This window comes from Patagioenas fasciata, chromosome 1, assembly GCF_037038585.1.
Source record: "Patagioenas fasciata isolate bPatFas1 chromosome 1, bPatFas1.hap1, whole genome shotgun sequence".
In the NCBI taxonomy this organism is placed as follows: domain Eukaryota; kingdom Metazoa; phylum Chordata; class Aves; order Columbiformes; family Columbidae; genus Patagioenas; species Patagioenas fasciata.
The window spans coordinates 43,572,501-43,591,176 of record NC_092520.1 but is presented as its reverse complement, the minus strand read 5'-3'; the positions used below and the strand labels follow the sequence as shown (position 1 = coordinate 43,591,176).

The following is an 18,676-nucleotide window of genomic DNA, read 5'->3' as shown; positions in this document are numbered from 1 at the left end:
GTGGGGCATCCACAGCTTCTCTGGCCAGCCTGTTTCAGTGTCTCACCATCCTTTTTGTAAAAGATTTCTTCCTTATATGCAATCTAAACCCACCTCTTTCAGTTTAAAACCGTTGCCCCATGTCGTGTCACTGTAGCTCCTGGTAAAATGTTTGTCCCCGTCTTTCTTATAAACCCCCTTTTAATTACTGAAAGGCCGCAATCAGGTCTCCCCAAAGCCTTCTCTTCTCCAGGCTGAACAACCTCAAGTTTCTCAGCCTGTCCTCACAGCAGAGCTGTTCCAGCCCTCTGACCATCTTGGTGGCCTCTTCTGGCCCCTCTCCAACAGGTCCATGGCTTTCATGTACTGCAGATCCCAGAGGTAGATGCAGCACTCCCAACATCTCACGGGAGAAGAGCCGAGGGGGAGAATCACCTCCCTTGACCTGCTGGTCATGCTTCTTTTTATGCAGCCCAAGGTAACTTTTTGGGGGCTGTTAGTTTGGTGTAGAAGTGTCAACAAACTGTCCATTTATGAGACTGGAAGTCTGAATCCATCCGAAATTCCTCTATATTATCAACATCGTAGGAGGCATTCTTTTTTTCATGCACCGAAGCCATTTTATAACTCATTTTGTATTTCATGCTCTTTCATATGAGGAATATCAATCACTTATGCTTGAACGGTAGCAGTTTCCAGTTAAAGTAGAACATTTAACTAAATTCCACTAAAGTTTTCCTGCAATGTAAGCTTTCTTACAAAAGTGTGAGAATGCAAGAAAACTACTTGTCAATATTTTTCTTCAAAAACGTGGTTAGTTGAGGCAGTGCTATAGTGCCACTTTTGAAATGTGCTTTCTGTAGTTAAGAAGGGCAAAGTGTCAGCAGCAAAGAGAGAAAAATGTAAATACAAATGCATATATGCTCTTCAGATTTGATCACATTACTACGTTGTGCATATATGAATGTCTCTGTAGATGATATAGCATCTTTATTAAATATGGTTGCTGGAAGGACAGAATCATGTTAATTCATCTGCCTTTATTTGAAACCTCACTGTATACCACCCATTGGTTAGCATGCAGCTTAAATAAAGCACAGCTCTCTTGTGGCCTGTTATCGCCATTGAAAATCTGTTTTGATAAGTAGAGGAACTACTCTTTTTCAAACTTGGCAAAGAAATATAGAATGTGACTAATACGTCCAATTAAAGAACAGAACAAACAAAGCGCATACTAGAAATGTCTCATAAACTTCTTGAACCACTGGCAGAAAAAGTTTCCTTAATTTTATGTGCTGTAAGTGCATCGCAAAATTAAATTCAACAATAGGTCTGCATCCTTTTACAAAGTAGTTCCTGTGTTTCCAAAACTGAGCATGTGTTTTACCATGTCTTAACTAGCAATTAAGAATTCAATTTTAAATGAGCTTAGCAATTCAATATAAGGAATTGTAACAAACACAGTCATTTCCCCTCGTTTCCTCTGAATTTTATGCTTGCCAAATAAAGTTTAGAGTTCCACACGTTAGCAGTCCACTTGGCATGTTTCAGAGCTAATACGTTCTTCAGTTCACTTTGGGAAATGACCACCGAGCTCTTCGGGCTATGTAGTAACAAATGTTGATAGTTATCAACACTTTATACTTGCAGTCTTAGTAGCTATCTGTGTGACTTTCAGAGTAACTTCAAGTCAACATTAGTATCAAATCACTAGAATGATGTTCTGATTCCTAACATAAAGTAATAACACTGCTTCTATTCCATTTTTTTCAAATGACACATACTGAAAATTTTAGTCTAGAACTTACAGTGTTTAAGTCTAGTAATGTCTAGAAAATGCCAAAGAAATACACATACATTGTATAGGCTATGCTATTTTTATTTGAAAGATTGCAGACATTCTCTCCATCAGAGTGTTGATACTCTTATTGCTAAGTATTGAGATTTCATACTGCAGTTAGTTGAAGTTATATTACTTGTGGCTGGGATAAAAAAAAAGGGAGTTATTATCGGGATACTAATTAAATTTTTGTCAGTTATTTCTCTTACTCGCTTGGTGCTAAATGCGCAGCCCATCTAGCCAGTCTGCATGTCAGATAAGTCTAAAACCTGAAATTCGGAAATTGTAAGAAAGAAGGTCAAAGCCCACAGGAATAAGAAGTTGTTCAAGACATGTCCCATCTAACTCGTGTGTGAAGGTGGAGGAAAGTGATTTCCAGTAACAGATAGATTTGTGAAAATCCTAATCTGTTGATAGCTGTTAAGGCTGAAGAAAAAAAAAAATTAAATTATCTGTTGCAGATTATAATCTAATTCTCCCTACAAAATAAGGAAACTCTGAAATAACTGTTGTAATATTGATGATTGATGCCACCAACTTGAGAGGAGCATGGCGGCATAAAATTCTATCTTTTACAACGTGTTGTTAGCAATGTACATATAATGTACAATGTTGGGACCCCCTTATGCTTACAGGTTTGGTGAGCTTTGAATATTTGTCCAAATTGAGGCAGATAGTGGTACCAATTAGCTGTCAGCTGCCTTTTGGAAGCATGTACGATCACGTATGTCAATCTGAATTTACAAATGGCTGCAGGTTTTCATAATATAGACTGCAATTACATCTATATGGTAGGAAATATAGAAAAGTTACTGCATGTTTGCTTTCATAGAATCACAGAATGTCCTGAGTTGGAAGGGACCCACAAGGATCATGAAGTCCAACTCCTGTCCCTGCATATGACAACCCCACAGTTCACACCGTGTGTCTGAGGGTGTTGGCCAATCTCTTCTTGAACACTGTCAGGCTTGGGGCTGTGACACCTCCCTGGGGAGCCTGTTCCAGTGCTACTATAAACAAATACAAAAATGATGTATGCCTTATAAATGCCACATTTTCATCTTTAACATTATTAAGAGTTTTCAGGTGTTTACTTTTTAAGTACTGGACATTTCTGAGGTACAGAACAAAAGTGTTCAGAGATGTTACTGTGTTAGAAGACTGTGGGCTTGAGAGAACTCCCCTGATTTTGGCTGATAACATGGCAATGCTTTGACTGAGTGCTGGGACAAGACACAAGTGCACATCATCCCGCTGTCGTGCCATAGTTTGCATTGCGAAGAGATGGTGTAGTTTGTCTAGTGCTTTGCTCAGCAGTCAGGATGCCTCCTGGTGCAACAAGTAGAGGCTATGGGTGGGAGGGGGCTGTCTGTAAGAACTGGCTGCCTTTTCATCTGAAAACAGGCCTACACGGTGTTCCTTGTAAGTCATTATCACCGCTACTTTTGTTCGGTATCACAGTTCTGCATCACAGTACAATACTCTGCTATCACTGTGCTGTAGTAGTACATTTAGCCCCATGCCTTGCCTCTGGCACAGCGTAATGCATAATGGATCTAACGAAACTTAAAGAAGAAAAGGGAAAAAAAAAAAAAAAAAAGAGCCCCAAAGCCACAGCGCAGCTCTTGAGGTCACAACAATTAAAGTGAATAGAGGGGTGGTGGAGGAGAGAGGACTCTCCTGATCCTTGCAGGTGAATTCTTTATATTTTGAAATGTGAAAATTCTCTTACCCAACTTCCTGTATTAGAACAATGGTATATATGCCTTGAAATAATCGGTAGATTTGTGGGATATTTTCCAGTGTTACATTGAGTTCTCTCATGATACTCGGTGCACCCTGATTTGCACACTGCAAATAGAGACAGACAGTAGAATATTATAGAATTTGTCAATATATATTGTAATATAAAGATTTCTGGTTTGTTTTTTGGAGGGTGGGAAACAGTATCTACTTTGAAGCTAAATGTGACAAAACAGAGTCAGTTTTTTAAAGATATTTTAAATTTTATGTAGCATATTTAAGTTTATGTAGCATATTTTTTATGCTGTTAATGAATAAACCCATGAAAACTTTATTTAAAGTACCCTGAAATAGTAGTTTATATTTTAAAAGTCCACTGAAATGGAGTAATGAGCAGCTATGATAAAAATTCATCTTAGGGAAGGCAATTATTTGCAGCTAACGCCCTGCATTCCTTTCCTGCTCTTTTCATTAATAGGAATAATGCTGTTTTCATTTCTTGGGGAAGGCAGGAGTCTGAAAGAAGTCCGTAGCTGACTATTCTTATCCACTGACTGTAAGAATCTAATCTTGCTTTCTTTGGGAAAAAATGTTACTTTGGGACCAAAGCCACAAAGGCCACAAAGGCTTAGATCCCACACTGAGTAAATCTTAGTGGGCTGTTTCTTCCTCGCGTGGACCCAGTGCAGAGAACGGGTCCCTCAGTGGGCACATCCATCCCATCAGAAAGCTGCAAAAGCTAAAGCTGAACATCCGTGGTCCACAGCTAAAATCTCATTTTATTGTGAACTTGTTCTGATGCCACAAATACATATACGCGTGGTAAGTTAAATTTCCCACACGTGATTAGGCAGTTGGACTACAGTGGCTGTGTTGGAAAGAATTTGGCAATTCCATTTGGAAGGCTGAGCTTGGAAGTCATGGGGGGACGGGGCCATCAGCCTCAACACTGCTTAGGTATTAGTTTAATCAAAGAACTGTGTGCCATTACCCCAGGATCTGTGTCAAGCTGTGGATTAGGTTTATAAAAAATCTACAAAAGCTCCTGCTGGTTGAAAGATTATGAGTATTTAGCTACATTACTGCCATTACAGGCATGAACACGTCCTTTCAGTATTTTTGAATTGTAGCAGTGCTACGATTAATTAATTGTGTCCATCTAGTTATAAATTAGGCTAAGGTTTTATTAAGTACTACTGATTTTCTTACTGTTTTAGACTGTATAACTTAAACTGAAATGCCCTTCTCTAAATTGGACTCAAATAATATGTCAATAAAAACATTGTAGTTCATCAAACCGGAAAATGTTAAATCAAGAAAATTCATGGAACACCACTAGCTACCAGTTACTGTCATTATGTTAAACTTTTTAATTTCTGGTAACAGCGAGAATAGCGTTGTGAGAACATGAGATAATACGCACAAAAAGAAGAAAGGAACTTCTGTTTGCAAAAAGCGCCAGGAAGTTGTTCCCATAATAAGTCATTCTATTAAACAAGAGCCATTATTGCACTCTAGCAATGCAAATGTAAAACAGAGAGTCTGTTAGGAACCAAGCATCATTGTTAGCATAATATATTGTTAGTATATATATTTTTCCCTTCCCACATACTTTTTTTTTTCCTTTTTGAATTGCATGCTGTTCAGTTAAAGAGGTTGTGGATCAAGATTCAACACTTCAGGAAAAGTATTTTTTTATATTGTTCAAAGCTGACCTCTGCTTTTAAAAAGGCTTGATCTGCACTTTTTCATCTGTTTAGAAGCATACATTTTTCGTTAAGAAATTGAAGACAATCTCTTTGTCTTTTTCCTAAGCTGGGGAGGCTGAGATAAAAAAGAATGCCTGCTTTAAAAGTCACACATGGCTGTAATTTAAGATTTTTTTTTACCTCATTGTCCATAACAGTTGAAAGAAACCTTCAATGAAAGTTTATTAACTAGGCCAATGCCTGAGGCAATAAAGGTTCATTTATTACCAGTTTCTTGGCTGTTTTTCTTCTTCTATTTTTCCGTTAAACTCATAGTGTAAGATAATACTTCACAAAATTAAACCTTTGACCTTCCGTGGAGTTAAGTCGCCTTTGATTAGATAAAGTAACAATTTATGGTCCAGCATGAGGTTGCACATGAAATGAATAATGCAACAGACTGAATGAGAACTGAGGATCTCTTGGTTTTGAAAAGATGACTGTTGTTTAAGAAAGAATGTTCTCTCTTAATAGTATTGTAGTGATGCTGCATGCATTCCAGTAGGATTTTAAACTGTTGCTGAAAAGTACAACGTAGCCAGGCAGTTATGCGCTATACGTTCTTTAATTCTGTCGCAATTGCACCAAGCCAATAATAAATTCACAGATTAGAAAACCCCATTAAGCCATAACAGTTAGTAATTTGTTGTGGTATTTGAAATGTACTTCATGATTTCAGTTTTTACTCTGTAGTACAAAGGAATAAATCCACAGAAAAGAATAACTTCATAGAATGTAAATCCATCAGTTCCATAAATGGCAAATATTAATGATAGAATAATTACATTTAAACTTTTTTTCCTTCTTTTGGCAGCGTCATTGAATCTGCCAGTAGTTCTCATACAAAAAAATGCAGTTTTAATATTAGTTTTTATCTACTTTTAACAAAATATATCAAAAGGATGGTACTTCTTTCTAGGTCAATGTTTTATTTCTGCAGTCGTGTTATTAATTGTGGAGACACATTGTAAGTAAAAAAGAGTTTTAGATTTGAAGATTGCCGTGGAAATTTAGCTCTTTTACTTGTTTATTTTAAATGCAATACCCAGACCTCAAAATTCATATTGCAATTTAGGAGTAGTTACAGGAAAAAGGTCTGATTAGTCTGATGAACAACAGATGGTTTGAGCCTCCCATACACCGGTTTTCTCCCAGTGCAAGACTGGCAATTTCATTTTAGTTGCACCAGTCTAAACCAGATCCCATGGCTGCATGGCTGAATTTTTCTAAGTATTCCTTCTTTAACAATATTTACAGTGAAATTAGCTGTGTGTTGTGTTTTGTTTTCTTTTCTTTTCTTTTACAATTCCTTTAATAATAACCCTTTTAGAGATGTTAAAAAATTATCTAGTTGAGTGGTTTATGCTGAACCCTGCAAATTGACCAGGAAAATACAGCCAAAAAGGCCAGACAAGTATTTCTTGATTATCCCGAAATAACAGCTAATGAAATTTTTAGGATATACCAATATTGTTGTATTGAATCAATCCAGGCAGATTAACAGAAATCAGGCTTCTGGATAACTGTGAAATTCCAGGCCTACATTCTACATAAAGAATGCTACTGATGAAACTCAGTATATTTCAGCAGAACATTATGGTGCCGTCTGAAGTTCCCCTTTCGGCAATCCAGTCCATGCAATCAGACCTCTGTCCTCCCACAGATTGCTTTCCCCTTCTTGTTTTATGTATCACACTGTATATAACACCCATTAGATCAGAGACTAAGGTTAGAATCCTATTTCATTTGAAGTAACTGGGCAGCAGCATAATAAGCCACCAAAAACTTGTACCTGCACTGCTGAAACTCGTGAAACCAGTGCAATAATCTACAATGATCGGGGTCAAGTCCTAGGAGGTAACCCTGCCTTTCTTTCCCAGGCAGAGTTTTTCCGATTTTAGTAAGAATTTTGCCCAAGTAAAAAACCTCAATATGAAATCTTGAATTAAATCAAGAAAAGACATGAATTATTTTCAAGTCAATGCCACTGAAGTAAACTAGAAGAAAAAGGATTAAGCTTTAATTTGAAATAATGAAAGGAGGTTCTTACAGAATTTAGATGAGATTTGGACCTCCTCCCATGCAATGAATAAAGCATTTCTGCAGAACGATCTCTCCAGCAAATAAATGAAATCAAATGTAACACGCTGCTGAGAGTCGTATTTGGGTTTTCTGGCTGTTCTGTGATGGCAAAAGTAAGGTATCTTGAAAATGTTCTCAAAGTGCTAAAGAAAGACATTGTGATATTATTGGATTTTTATGTACCCCTAAATATGTATATATATGGTATATATAAAGGAAGAAAATAGTTACTTTAAGGAGTTTATTACTTATTTATTGGCATAACTATTAGGAATGATAATTACTATTAGGAATAATTATGTGAAGGAATTTAAATCTGAATTAAGATCAATTACATAAATAACTTTGTACGTTGTCCTGGGACAGGACCAAATCTAGAGTCTAAGCATACAATTCAGAATGTGTATTTTGAGACATATTTGAGGTTGATGAAGTAAAACAGTTTCTTTTCCTTTTTCCTTCACTAACAGGATATGTTGTAAGCTGCTCGTGCCATCAAACCTGAAACTTTTAAGAGCTGTCTCTTAAGACAGGGAATAGTTGGAAGGAATTGTTGGAAGGCGAAAACCCTGGATGTGATTTAGTGCCCACTAGTAATTCGTACGCATTTTGAAAATCTGTCATGATGTATGACAGCTCTCTTGGGCATTTTGCTTTTAAAACAGAATTGTTTTCTGAAGATGGTATGTTTTTTGTCATTGTTGTCCGTTTCATTCACTCATTTTTCATCATTAGAGGCCACACATACTGGGCATACTTCTGGTCTCATTCTCACCCACCAAATTCTGACTTCAGTAGAGTTGCAAGGGTGTAAATTAGACTAGAACTTGGCAGGAGAAAGCTTATGATTATATTTGGCAGAGGCAGCAGGCTGCAACTTTATTAACATAATTAACAGCTACAAACACACCCAACAGGCCAAAGTAGTCTGGTGACAGAAGAGAGAAGGTCTTTGTAGGAAAGGATCATTCGCGCTTTCTTTTGGTGTTCTGCTTCTTGTTCCTTAGTTCCTACTAAGGCTTGGAGAGCTTTCAATTGAGCTGTAATTCAAACTCATACGGCTCCTACAAGACACCTTGAACAGACTTTTGCTGATGAGTCTATAGGAACTGTCAGCAATACGGAGATTACTTCAGAAGCGTGGTGGCTGAATTGAACTTTACTTTCTGATGTTTTGCCTTTTGAATTAAATTGTTGGACAAGATTAATTGCACGCAGTAAGAGATTTAAATGAATAGCTTTATAAAGCATTAAAGTTCTAAGTATGTCACATGGGGAAAAAGCTGTAAGGTTTAAATGAATAAATGTATTTAATGCATAAAATGTCGAGGCTAATTTTTTAATTCCTTTACTAACATCTTTTATTGAAAAAACATACTTTATTCATCCATCTTAGTTATACTGCCGTGGTTGTGGTAATTTAATATTCCTGCTCTTCGCTAATCTTCTGGTTCAACAGAAGTAAACAATAGGTTTCATAAATTAAAAATACGCTCTTCAGAACATGCTTCTAAAGATAAAAAACAAGGCTGTAAACATTTATGACTGAAACAAACTAGATTGTTCAAATACTGCCATGATGTATCATGTATATCAATATGGCACTGATATCAGTTAGAATGCAAACAAGGTTTTAAATGATGTGCCCCTTCATTTCAGCTGGAGAATCCGCTTTACACCATCTGCCTATCAGATGGTTAGGAACCAGGACTGCGTATTAATGCCACATGTTCGATTTTCTTTCCTCTTGTAATGGTTAGATTCATATTGCTAATAGCTGTGCATAAGCACTGTCGATGAAATTTGTGTGACGACGGAATGATGAGATATTTATAAAGCTGCCTGTCTCACTGCATAATCAGCAGGAAGAATGCCAGACATAAACAACTTATCAATTTCAGAATATTAATGACAACTACCGTTGACTTTAATCCATTGAATATTTTGGCCTGGATACTTTTTAACCGCACAAATAAATATTTGTAAAGAATAAAAAATACCTAAATGGCTGTTTGGTCTGATTCTCATTTCTTTCATTTCAGTTGCCTTTATAGATGACTTCTAATAATCTCATATTCGAAGATAAAATTTCTGTAGTGTAGAAAGGTTTGCTCCTTGGAAACTCCTTGGCTACTTGTTCTAAGAGTGAAGTGATAGTAAATATTTTTTTTCTGAACAATAATTTTTTTGCAAAATCCCAAGTATTCACTCAAGTGTAAAACCATACCTGAACTTTAAAGTTTAGTATTTTAAAATATGCATATAGATACATAACAGCTTATTAACCTCTTCTATTCAGAATACATTTGGCTGCCTTTGCTGGTGGAATAAGTGAGATAAGTCAGACCTTGTACTAAAGAGAAAGATTTGTCTTGTACCATACCAGAATATACCATGGTACACCAGGGCTTATAATGCAAGGGGCTCCAATAACTGGCTCGGGACCTTACTTGCCAGTTGATTTGCTATATCATGACAGTCAAGTGATAGGAAAAAGTTACAGTAAAACAGAAACTGCTGTAGGCTGGAGTTGCTGTGAGGAATGGCATTAAGCTAAAATTCTGAGGATTACTCCTTACTTACATTCCTCCCCCTGCTCCCTCCCTCTCCCCCCCCGCCCCAATTTACACCAGTGTGTATATGAGATATACATTTCAGATTCGTATAGTTTAAATTAATTACTGTATAGCAAAGTAATCATTTCAATTAGTTATGTGGTTGTATGAGAGAAGGAATGAATTTTATAGTTTAATTTCTGCCTTTTAAAATTGTCCTTTATTATCTCAAGCATTATCTTGTGAAAATCGTACTACAGAACTAAGCAATCTGTATTTTTGTTTCCCAGTCCCTACCCAAAGGTTGTGGCTTCCTTTCGATCAGGGGTTTCAAACTCATTTTCACCGGGGGCCACATCGGCCTCACAGTTCCCTTCAAAGGGCCAAATGTAATTTTAGGACAGTATATATGTAGGAGTAGTTACATTTATACAGTTCTAAAATTACATTCAGCTCTCTGAAGGCAACCACGAGGCCGATGTGGCCCATGGTGAAAATGAGTTTGAAACCCCTGCTTGTTAGAAATAGTATGGCCTACTTTGGAGAGAAGCACTGAAATACACTGTTTTGCAAATTTTGCAGCAAAAGAAAGCTTGTGTTTTAGCAAATCTGCAACTGTCTACAAGTAGAGTACTGTCTACAGTAGAGTCACAACCAAAAGTTTGAGGCCTGCTGCTGTATTTATTGGTTGTATAAGATTTGAATATTCCTCCAAAGTATTGTTCTTTAAAGATGCTAGTTTTAGCTTGTCAGTAATGTATATATATGAAAAAAAAAGGAAGTATAGGTTATTGTATTGCTCAATGAACACAGGATGCAAACCAAAGTTCAGAGGTGCACCATCCTTTTTTTTCTGTGGCCTAATTTAGGGACTGTAACCAAATTTGTATAATGTATAACTTCATATCCTTCCTCTAAGGTAAAAATATCATTGGAAGCAATCCATGTTATTGTCAATACCTTCTTAAGATCAGAACATGCATATTTTGTAATAGTAGCAGAAGCTAAAATAAAATTAAACCCTCATATATATCCACCTTCTGATTTGGTTTTTGGTACATCTTCTCCCTGAAATAGCAGTTTTCTAAATAATATTGATCGGCCTTTCAGAATGTAATTATCACATACTTGGTAATTCTCATTGCACTTGAAGGTGTTGGAAGTCAGCCTGTGAGGAGGGTTGGGAGGCTAGACCTGTTTGCTAATCTTTATGCGGTCTTGCAAAGAAATAAAGGAAGACAACCTTGAGTCAAGCCACGATACATTCAAAGGCACCTCTTACGCCACCTCATTGCATTCCCTGAGATGGCAGATTCCTGATGTCCCTTCACCTTCTGCCTTCTCCCTGCTGGATTTTGCCTTCTGTCTCTCTCCATCGCTAGCTGAAAATATGGCAAGAGTGAACTCATTTTCCATTTAAGGAGGCAAAGGAGACAACAAGAGGGTCTTGGAAGCAATGGCGGTAGCAATATTTACCTCGGCAGCCTGGGATTATTTGCTTATTTGGTTTTTCCTGCTAAATTGCACTCCTCCTATGCTGGGCCGGAGCTTTGGCCCACTAGAGTAGTAGGTTGTGGAGTTAATTCCTCTTGAGATCCGTAAGACACTTCACACCTCTCAGAGCAGCTGAAAATCAGACAAGCAGGCACCTTTATAGTAATTACACTGAGGTTTTTCGAGCCTTCTCCATGGTCAGGGCAAGAACCTTGATTCAAAATGACTGAGAGTCTGTTCTCTTGTGATGTTACAGGCTGAGGGCCCAGACTGCGTAACTGCATAAAACTTAGCTGGTTTAGTGCCTTCCCTTTCATTTCTTACATTTAATTCCCTTTAATTTCCATCTCTGCCCCCTGGATCAGTTGTGTGGGGTAGGCAGGTTTGCGAAGTTTGGACACTGACCTCTCTTTGCCACCACCCAGGCCAGGGCAAAGGGATTTAAGTGGGTAGCAGCGTGGTTTGGGGACTACACAAAAATTATCCTCTTTCAGGGAAGAGGGCAAAAACTTAAAATGATGACTAAAGACTGTGTCTAATTTTGAGTTTTGAAGGCATTGCTGGACCATTTCTCTAATTGCAAAATACTGTATGGCAGAAATTTGGTTTAGTGGGAAGATGGCTTTGGGATTGGGATTAAATGGGTTTAAAAATTCCTCATTGCCAAATGCCCTAATGCCTTAATGCAAATAAAGCAAAATAAATCTTGTACTGAAGTGCAGCATTACTGAACTTGCTTCTAAAAATGCTTCCTAGAATGCCAACACCTCCTTTCTGTTATTTGTGAAAGGTGAAATAAATATCTGAGTTCTTTCATCTACTACTCTTAAATAGAAAATATAGCCCTTATTTTTTCTCTTTACCATGGCAAACATTTGAGATCTAAAGGTTTTGTTTTTCTAAGTACAGTTAGGTACATGTTCACCTATTCATAGACCCTTCAGACACTATTTTGAAGCTATATTAGACTTCTGAAAGCAGGTGTTTCTATCTACAGTTAGTTATGATTGTATTAATGCTGCAGTTACTGGATACGAATTTAAGATTTAGGTGGATATTTAGGAGTAACTATCTAAATAGAATCTGAAACACTTTACTTGAAAAAGTTGATAGCTTTCAAATCAAACAAGAGGAATAGTGTTTTTCAGTGTTCTCCGTGCATTATGTAGCAAGCATGAAGGAAGAATAACAGCCTTAGTCCCTACAATAATGAAAAATCATACAATAATGTATATTAAATTTTATTCATACTTTGCAGGCCTGACAGCAGCAGCTGCAGCCGCAGCAGCTGCCACCAATGCCGCCATAGCAGAAGCAATGAAAGTGAAAAAAATTAAATTGGAAGCTATGTCCAACTATCATGCAAATAATAACCAGCATGGAGCAGACTCTGAAAATGGAGATCTAAATTCGAGTGTCGGTAAGTCTCAGACACAGCATTATTATATGTTGATAATGCTCTGATATTTTATTAAAATGGTTATCCTTCTGAAGTCCTTGGTGATGTAAAAAGTTGCATATTTGTTTTCCTTTTATTTCTGTTTTTAGTTTTATTTTGTATCTGACCTTTACACCAGCATTCAGTGGTGTTGTTACTATTACAAAAAACATTTTTCCTTTGCAGACTCCAGTTAATATTTTCCATGAAAGAAAGTGGTTTGATTGCTTAGAGTTCATTTTTCAAAGTACAGGTGGGGTGACAGATGATGGTGTCAAAGTGAAATTTAACAATGTCTCCTGCTCAGTGTGCTGGGTATCGACTTTTGGTAATTCAGAACACAAGCTTGAAAGCAAAATATTTCATACTTTCATGTGCCCTGTGACAAAAGGAAAACATACATACACAATAAATTATTGCCATACTCTGCAGTTCCTATCATATTTTATTTTAATAAACACATTCTTAAAATGTAGTTAACAGGTTTTTCCATTTCTTAAGCAGCCATCAGCAACTCTTGTTCTTCTCAAAAAAGAAATGTTTCAGTATACTTTATTCATTTGTTTGGACGATTTGTTTTGCTAAAGCATACTTCAAAGCTAGAGTAACTTTTTGTTGTTGTTGATTAAATCTTTAATCATCTGTGTGTGTCTGCTGTAAAATGTTTTGTTATGCCATTTCATTGTATTGGCTCCTTTTATCATGTTGAGACAGTATTAACTTAGCAACAGAAATTCAATGACAAAGAGGTACATTCTGAAGACTGCAGGCAAGATTGGTGTATATTGGAAAAAATGGCTTAAGATAGGGACTTTTTGTTTGTTTTTATTTTGGCTCTTTTGTTTGGTTTTGTTTATTTTTTAGTTTTTCATCTCCTAAATACATTTGAAATGAGTCTTAGAGAGTTATGTACTAACCTTAACATAAATAAATACGTGTTTCAGAACAGCATTTCTGTACAGTTCAGTAGGCATCGGTAGGCTATTATTTAGAAATAATGCGAATTGCAGTTCAAAGAACCAGTTCACTTAGGCACATGCTATTTTAAATAAGGACAATATGGATGCATTGCTGCTTAAGGAGACAGTCAGATTTTTTGCTTTCCTTTTAAAGAAAGGCTTAAAAAAGTACCTTTGTGATGGGGAAGAAAATAGTCTTAAATTAGTGTGTTAGCATTCAGATACCAACACGTGCAGTCACATAAAGATTGTCCTCTTGGAGAGAAGACGAGAGAGGGTAGAGAGCAGGTGTCTTTGAAATCTGAGAGGAGGAGGGTAGGTACAAGTGAAGTGGAAGGAGCAGGTGGTCCCTAATGTACTGGTGGAAAAGTGAAGTATTCAGAAAGAGTAAAAAATGTAAATACAAACTGGGAGGGTCAAGAGTCTGTACTAGAACTAAAAGGTAGTTTAGATTTGAATTTCAGACCTAGATGCATGCATTGTGTGAAATAAAATGTTCAAATGTTAGATTATGGAACTGTTATCCTGCTTGGCAGTTCTAGTGACAAATTGTTTGTACATCCATGGCCATGGAAATGTTAACAGGTAATCAAGATGTAAAGCAGGTGAAGTATTTGTAGGAGAGTGGATGGAGGGAATATCTCTATTTCCTCTGAATAAAAAAGAAAAAAAAAAAAGCTATTTTGAAATAATTGTTTGAGGCATAATTTGGATAGCTAATCTGCTCTTATACAACTTAATCAATTTCCCTGTGTAAGAAAATACATTCTAGCTATTTTTGTAGAGCAAAGATAGCAAAGCAAGATTATTTATTGTCATTGTCAAAACTGCCTCTCAGCCCCTTAACTTACTTGTTAACTTCAGTTAATTTCCCAATTTAACTGAATGAAGAATTGAGTTAATTTTGTTCAGAAAAAAATGGCTCTTCTGAATAGAGTGAACAGCATTCCAGAGGTCTCCGTTCCATGAGGAATGGCTCTGGAAATACAGTGTGCTTGTCTGTGCATCCAGTCTTGACCTATACACTTCTTGTGGGAGTTTTTCTCAAAAATAGTTTGCATGTAGTTTGTTTCTTTTGTAATAAGTCCTATCTAGTGAGCAGTGTCAGTTATACCTATGGAATCAGAGAAGTGATTTCTACTGCTACTAGTGTCAGGTTATTAGTAGGTTCAGTAAGAGTTAAGTCCTTAGCAATTAGTTGCTTTTTTGAAAACTAGCATATTGTATTATCTTGGCAAAACCCACATTTCAGAAGTGTTGCTTTGTAGTAGGTGTGTGCATTTATTTTTCTCACATTTTTTTTCAACTGTCTTTTCAAATAAATATCATAAAGTCCATGTATCATTAAAAACTTAAATTATGGTTGTTAGGCATGAAATTTGAAATATTACGTTACTGAATGTTGACAGGAGGAAGGAATAAAACAAAAGAACCTGGTCTTCATTTATATTTTAAATTATATTGTGTGCCTGATCAAACTGAAAAGTAACAAACAAACCAACCGGGCTAAAAGTTTAATCTATACATCTTAGCCCATATATAACAGGCATTATGGTATATTAGTGTACCCAGATTCACCACACTGTGTTCGTAGGCTGTTCCAATGCCTATTTAAAAGGAGATAAATAAAATAGGGGCTCTCGTGTTGAATTGTTAGGTTTACTTCTGAATTGTCTTGCTTATTGTTTTTAATCAGATGCTTAATGTGACTTACGAAAGTCAGTTGTGTAGATGAACATTGTATAATTACACAGAGCACTACGCAAATTTATTAACTTCGTCCTTTGAAGCGATGGCCAAAAGGTTAGTGAGTGAAGGGAGTTAAAGGAAGCCAATGATACTAATAAGTAATTATTTTATATCCCTCAGTTTTGCATGGTAACCTTGAGCTCGCATCCTCCCACCAGAATTATCATTTTAGAAGAGGGGAAAAAAAAAGGGAGGAAAAAAGAAATTACAGAGGAATGAGAGTGAGGTATTAGCACACTGAGTAAAATATATGGCTGGAACGCCTTTCTCCCCCATCCACAATCAATTGGATTCTTTTAGTTTAATATTTACTTGCTAAGATGAGATGCTAGTCTGCGTGGTGATAAACAGTCTGCTACTGGCATCTGAAGGTGACCTGTCAGTTCATATGGACAAATCTCCTGCTTACTGAAATGTACAAAATAAATCATTAAAGCAGGCAGGTGCTCATTCCCAGATTTAAATCACCATAGATTTATGATTTGAATTAATGCTTCATTTGGTCATAGAAATAGATGCTGAGACAAATGATATGCAGTGGTTGGGGCTTCCATACTGTAGCCATCCTAATATTGATTACTGAGATGTCTTTGCAATCTCTTGTTTATATCAAGTACTGTCTTGTGACAGCTTGGCTGATATGAGCTACATTGCAGATAAGAAGGAAAAATGTCCCGGGTTCTTTTTAGTGGCAATCCTACATACCACATGCAGGATAGATAAATTACTGAGGTTTTTTGTTTAAAAATGAATTCCGTAGGGCAGCAAACAAACAAACAAACAGAAACATTATGGGATGTATTTTTTTTTTCTTGCAGAATTGAAAGAGAGTGACAAGGTCAAACTTTAAATTTCATTGAAGAGGCTCTGCTCTTTCTCATTTTAACATCTTAGGATGATATTAGGATCAGTTGTATATTTACTGTCTAATACTCCAAAGTTAAGGATAGGTAGTGCAGCTTAATTATTTCCTTGCTGCTTAAGTACTTACTGCCCTGCTATTCCACTTCATTAACCCGCAGCAGCAAAAGACAGAAGCCTTTGAAAATAAATATGTTTAAGGCTATTTCTGTGAATTCAGCTTTGCTATCTATAACTTGGTAGGAAGTGAAGAACAGTCCCTATACTTTTGCTTCCCAAACATTTTATATAATGAAAACACTATGTATACACTGTAGGGAATACGTGAAGGATTTGTAAAGACCTTTGCCACTTGCTAAAATGTGACTCATAAAACTTGTAAACAGCTATCAACAATAGTAAATTACTTGCTTAGTAGGAAATGAGTTCATATCTATTCAAAATGTGATCTCAAAACAGATGTCCCAAGAAAATGTCATTGTTTAAACTACATTCATACAAAAAAAAATTGCTATTATTTCTTTAAGGAAGTGAAGCAATCATGAAGACTTTGGTGTTCTCTGTTTCTAAACACAGTTAGGAAATACAAGGCAACATTTTACACTTGGCTGGCATGTTAATCCATAAACAACCACAAAATGTGTTGAAAATTAAGAGGTTTTCTTGGCATGGTAGGTTTCCTATTCATCGTATTACCTTGCAGTATTTAAAATTATGAGAAAAACACAAGATTTCCTGTGATCTCTTGTTCAAAAGTAATGTTTGCTTGCATACTGTTTTTTTTTTCATCCAAAATCAGAGATAAAATGATTTAGGTGAAATTATTTTTCTCCAGTGACCTTGCCCAATAATAGAACAGCACAAAATGCAGTCATTTCCTTCTTCTAAACACACATGTCTATTTTGAATGAAAGAATTACTTTTATGATTTCAGGAAAAAGTCTTGGAGACCTTGAAAAAGCAAATAAAAGGAAACAGAGAATGCAGGCCACTCAGCACAGCTCTGCAGTTGCACATCTGATTCTCTGCCTTGGCAATGTTAATGAACCTCAAATCCTCCCTATAATTAGATGAGGGAATTGCTTATATTTTCAAACAGATGATGCTGCTATAATGAAACGATTGACAGGGAACTTAAGAGTGTCTACAGTAGTCATTTGGTTTCCGGGTTGGGTTTTTTTTCTCTTCTTTCTTTTTTTTTTTTTCCTTCCTCAATTTTTTTTTTTTTAGTGTCAAAGAACATCGGCTATAGATACAGGTCCTGGGAGAGGTAGTAATTTACACAGAATGCTATGACAGGTGTCTTTGTATAGCGCAGAAATAAAATGGAAGAGAGAGGAATGATGGGCAGGTACGGCAATTTTTTTGGGAGGGGGTGTCCTGTGCTTATTCTGCTTGGGTTCTTTAAAAGGGGCCGAGACTCAAGAGATGGATCCGGATTGAGTGCACAGCTGTAACTGCTGATGAGCTAATTGCTCCTTATCTCTCAGCCCCATTCATCTTCATTTTTTACCAATTACTGAGAATTATCTGTGTTCTCAGTTGGATATGAGAGTTAATCCTTTTTGGTTAAGCTGGCAGTACTGTGAGCAGATTCCAAATCATAGGGTGAAAAAGCCAGAGCAAGCTTGTTCTCAAACTCTCTCCAGTTCAATGACAGTATCACTAGTTCATAAGAATTTTTCTATTGTTTAACAGATTAAACACAGGTTGTTTTTTTCTTTTAAACTTTAGTACTTTTATTAATACGTATTTTTCTCTTAACGCAATCTGAATGTGTGTATTCCTAGGTGGATGGATGTGTTCCCTTTCTAAAAATATTCACTTGCAAAAATGAAAACAAGATAAACAATAACTTCAGATCAGAAATAATATTTGCAGTATTTCAGTGTTTATTGTATGATACGTAACACTTCTTTTAAAAACAAGACCGCATGCAACTTTGACATCATGGGACGTCAGACAAATGCTTGTCAGTGACATATATCTGCTTTTGTAAACCTCTTTGGGATCTGTGGCTGAAAAGCATTGTCTCTGCAAAGGCATAATCATCCAACCTTAAGGACAAATATGTTAGGTTGAGCACACTGTATTTCAAGCTAAAGGAATACTTTCATAAATTTGTGCTTTGGGAATGCACAGAATGCCAGAAACAGATCATTTGGGTGTTGTCAGGTCGCTAAACTTTGCTTTGGAATTTTACTTGTCTTCAGGATGGCATGGGAAAA

At 36.5% G+C, this 18,676-nt stretch overlaps 1 protein-coding gene across 6 annotated transcripts in view; it reads left to right on the top strand.

Moving 5' to 3' along the window:
• DACH1 (dachshund family transcription factor 1) overlaps nucleotides 1-18,676 on the top strand; it is a 366,620-nt gene that overhangs the window by 176,177 nt on the left and 171,767 nt on the right. For all 6 annotated transcript variants that reach the window (XM_065832261.2, XM_065832347.2, XM_065832180.2 and 3 more), the window contains exon 3: nucleotides 12,700-12,861. In XM_065832261.2, the coding sequence (XP_065688333.1) occupies nucleotides 12,700-12,861 (162 nt within the window). The remainder of the gene's footprint in view (nucleotides 1-12,699; nucleotides 12,862-18,676) is intronic.